At 43.4% G+C, this 3,828-nt stretch overlaps 1 protein-coding gene across 2 annotated transcripts in view; it reads right to left on the bottom strand.

Annotated features, from left to right (window-relative positions):
• Positions 1 to 1,472: 1,472 nt before the first annotated feature.
• The window catches only part of LOC116378321 (lysophosphatidic acid receptor 2-like), a 5,119-nt gene continuing 2,763 nt past the window's right edge, over positions 1,473 to 3,828 (bottom strand). Inside the window, exons 1-2 of one of the 2 annotated variants that reach the window (XM_031840172.1) lie at positions 2,350 to 2,780; positions 1,473 to 2,234 (exon numbers count right to left, since the gene is read on the bottom strand). In XM_031840172.1, coding sequence (XP_031696032.1) covers positions 1,803 to 2,105 — 303 coding nt within the window. In that variant the 5' untranslated portion in view covers positions 2,106 to 2,234; positions 2,350 to 2,780 and the 3' untranslated portion in view covers positions 1,473 to 1,802. Of the gene's footprint in view, positions 2,235 to 2,349; positions 2,781 to 3,828 lie in introns of those variants that run through there. The other variant, XM_031840171.1, reaches the window with a different exon arrangement.

The raw sequence follows: 3,828 nt of genomic DNA, 5'->3' as shown, positions 1-3,828 counted from the left end.
ACATCAGAGTGTAAATAAAGTTTTAACGTTGACATCAGAGTGTAAATAAAGTTTTAACGTTGACATCAGAGTGTAAATAAAGTTTTAACGTTGACATCAGAGTGTAAATAAAGTTTTAACGTTGACATCAGAGTGTAAATAAAGTTTTAACGTTGACATCAGAGTGTAAATAAAGTTTTAACGTTGACATCAGAGTGTAAATAAAGTTTTAACGTTAACATCAGAGTGGAAATAAAGTTTTAACGTTAAAACTTTACTTACACTGTTGGTTAACGTTAACCATCAGAGTGTAAATAAAGTGTTACTGACTCATGTTTCTTTGTAAACAACCAATCAGTGTTTAAAGCAACAGGAGGAGAGCTAGTAACGTTAGCACCACCGCTAATGGCTAACCAACAGGAGGAGAGCTAGTAACGTTAGCAGCACCGCTAACGGCTAACCAACAGGACGAGAGCTAGTAACGTTAGCAGCACCGCTAACGGCTAACCCACAGGAGGAGAGCTAGTAACGTTAGCAGCACCGCTAATGGCTAACCAACAGGAGGAGAGCTAGTAACGTTAGCAGCACTGCTAACGGCTAACCAACAGGAGGAGAGCTAGTAACGTTAGCAGCACCGCTAACGGCTAACCAACAGGAGGAGAGCTAGTAACGTTAGCAGCACCGCTAACGGATAACCAACAGGAGGAGAGCTAGTAACATTAGCAGCACCGCTAACGGCTAACCAACAGGAGGAGAGCTAGTAACGTTCGCAGCACCGCTAACGGCTAACCAACAGAGGTTCACTTCAGTTACATTATGATGCCTTCAGGCTCTGCTCAGTGAACATGAGTACTGGCTGAAGGTACATTATAACGTTATCATGATGTGTTCACAGGTCATCTGTAAAATGTAGTTTTGGTGATGAACTTGAATAAATCCAGTAGTTTGAAGGAGATGTTTTCACATTAATATAAAATAGATATTAGAGATGAATTATGAGCTGTTTACCTTCATGCCCTCAGGTCACATGATGCCTTCAAGACACATCGTAGATTTATTTACCATCACTGTGCTGTTTCTCAACATCTCCATTGATCAATTATCCTTAAAAAAAAAAAAAAAAAACCTGTTCGATCACATCTGTTGTCCAGATGTGACTCTACATGACTCATCCTGTGTGTGTGTGTGTGGTGACATGGATATAAAACGGGCGTATCAGTCAGTTCTATGAAAACCTCCGACAGGTTCTACAACTTTACATCGTTTAGTCATTTTAAAGTCACAGTGAGGCGCTATTACCTGGTCCTGAACCAGTCTCAGTGTAGTCCTGATCCTCTATCAGACCTGATCCTCTATCAGACCTGCATCAGTAAAGAGACCACCTCCTCCTCCTCCTCCTCCTCCTCCTCCTCCTCCGGAGAACCAGGACTGAGGGGAGCAGACTGTCAGACCTGCTGCACTAACATGAGAGGTTTTCTAAAAGGGAGGCTGGTGCTCAGAGACACTACCACTTTAGTCCACAGGGGGCGACAGAATCAACACAAAGTTAAAGTTCCTCAGAGTAACTTTAAATGATACCAATTAAAAACGATCGATTCACTTCAGCTGATTTAAATTGACACAAAATGATCAGTGAGCGTCCTTCAGCTGAATGAAAGAGCTTAAAGCAGGCGTGAACATCCAGCTAGCATCAGCGTCTGCAGCAGACGTCTGTAAATGAAACGTCACACTTTTTAAATCACCGTCTGAAAGACGCCCTGAAGTTGAGCTGAGATTTGAGACTGAACTGGAGCAGAACTAAACCTGATCTAAAGGTCCCGGGTCTATCCGGATCTCACGCGTAGCACCAAATATAGTGAAAGCGTCGTACCTGAGAAGAGGTCGGCCACAGCCAGGTTACCCAGCAGGTAATAGATGGGGAAGTGGAAGCGTCGGTTCTTTAAAATGGCGCCGATGACCAGGAGGTTGGAGAAGATGACGATGAAGCACACCGCCATGCCCAGAGTGACGATCACGTAGTCGCGGTCGCGCCACAAGACGCTGATGTTCTTGCCGCTCTTCTCGTAGAAGAACCTGACGGAGCGGTTGTAGTAGCATCCCACGGTGTCGTCGGTCTCCGTGTCCATGTTGAGGATCAGAGCGGCGCTGCAGACAGGAAGTAGAAGGAGACGGTCTAGGACGCCATTCGGACTCTGTGGTGGGGAGGAGATCGGCACGCCATCAGAGGGATCCGGAGATCAGTCTGGATCTTCAATCTGTGGGAACATCGAGAGTCAGTTAAAGACATCAGATGACTTCCCTCTGATCAACAAACACATTTACTGGATTACAAACATTGTGAGAAGTGATGCAACAGATCATCAAACTCACGCTTCGGATCAAAAGGAAACCTCCAGAGATCCACGATCACGTTCTATTGCTGCCGATACCAATTGCGATCGTCGATGATCGTTACAGATCGTTTTCGTTGTTTTGTTAGCTGGTCTTCAAGGATCCATAAATAAAAACACTAAATTCATGTTTGAAAAATCCAAAAGTCTGTATTTTTGGTGACAAAAGAATCTTGTCATTAGTAATTTTAACGATGTGTTGTATTATTTGATAATTACGATTATTGTCAGAAGAAATATCACAGTTTTCACGATTATTAACCAGAATATCTCGAACAGGCCGAAAACTAAACAACTAAAAAATGTTTTATCATCGACTATTTCCTTTTAGTCATCTACAGTAGTTATTTACATAAAAACACACATTTCAAATGATTAGGAAATAAAATGCAGTATAAAGTATAATAATGTGCTTAGAGCTCGTGTTAGGAAGTTAAACAGCTCATAATTCATCTCTAATATCTATTTATATTAACGTGAAAACATCTCCTTCAAACTACTGGATTTATTCAAGGTCATCACCAAAACTACATCCAATTCTCATTTTTACTGAATGGAGCATGAACGCACCACAATATAACTCAATGGAACCTGAGTACTACTTTGTACTTTAGAACAGCTGTTTCTGTCAACGTTACTAATGTCGTATCGTGACTTAAGCATTGTGATAATACTGTATTGTGAACTAAGTATGGTGATAATATCGTATCTTAACAATATCGTATCTTCGGTATCGTGGGGCCTCAGTGATCCCCCCCCCCCCGTCTCTACTTTATTCATCATCGTGAAACACATTTCAGGACTTCAGTGTTCGTCTCCGACTTGCTTCTGTAGAATCTTTTCATTTCATCCACCGTCAGTAAAACATGTCGGTGCAGAGAGGAGCAACACGTCCCAACAGGACATGAAGCGTGACGTCACCATCAGAGCTCAGCCTTCACTTCAACCGCCGTGGTGCGTTCAGGGACACGCCGCTCCCTCACTCTTCCTCCTGTTCTCCTGAGAGAAACAGCACGTTCAATGGAAACAGAGGAGACGCACCTCACTATTATACAATCAGCTATGTGGAGGTATGAGCGCGCCTACGTCACACGCAGCGCGCCTACGTCACACGCAGCGCGCCTACGTCACACGCAGCGCGCCTACGTCACACGCAGCGCGCCTACGTCACACGCAGCGCGCCTACGTCACGTAGACACACACACACACACACAGTGCGTCTACGTCTCAAACACTGCGCGTGTGTGTGACGTAGACACACACACACACACACACACACACAGCTTCTGATTTAAATAAAACATTCATAACTAATCCAGATAGAAATGAAGAGTTTAGATAGAGAGAGATAGATATATACACACACACTCATAGATAGGTATAGAGAGAGAGAGAGATATACACACACTCATAGAGAGAGAGCGAGAGATACACACACACACTCATATAGGTAGAGAGA

This window comes from Anarrhichthys ocellatus, unplaced genomic scaffold (genome assembly GCF_004355925.1).
Source record: "Anarrhichthys ocellatus isolate YVR2014 unplaced genomic scaffold, GSC_Weel_1.0 scaffold2401, whole genome shotgun sequence".
NCBI lineage: Eukaryota > Metazoa > Chordata > Actinopteri > Perciformes > Anarhichadidae > Anarrhichthys > Anarrhichthys ocellatus.
This window is presented reverse-complemented; position numbering and strand designations above follow the sequence as displayed.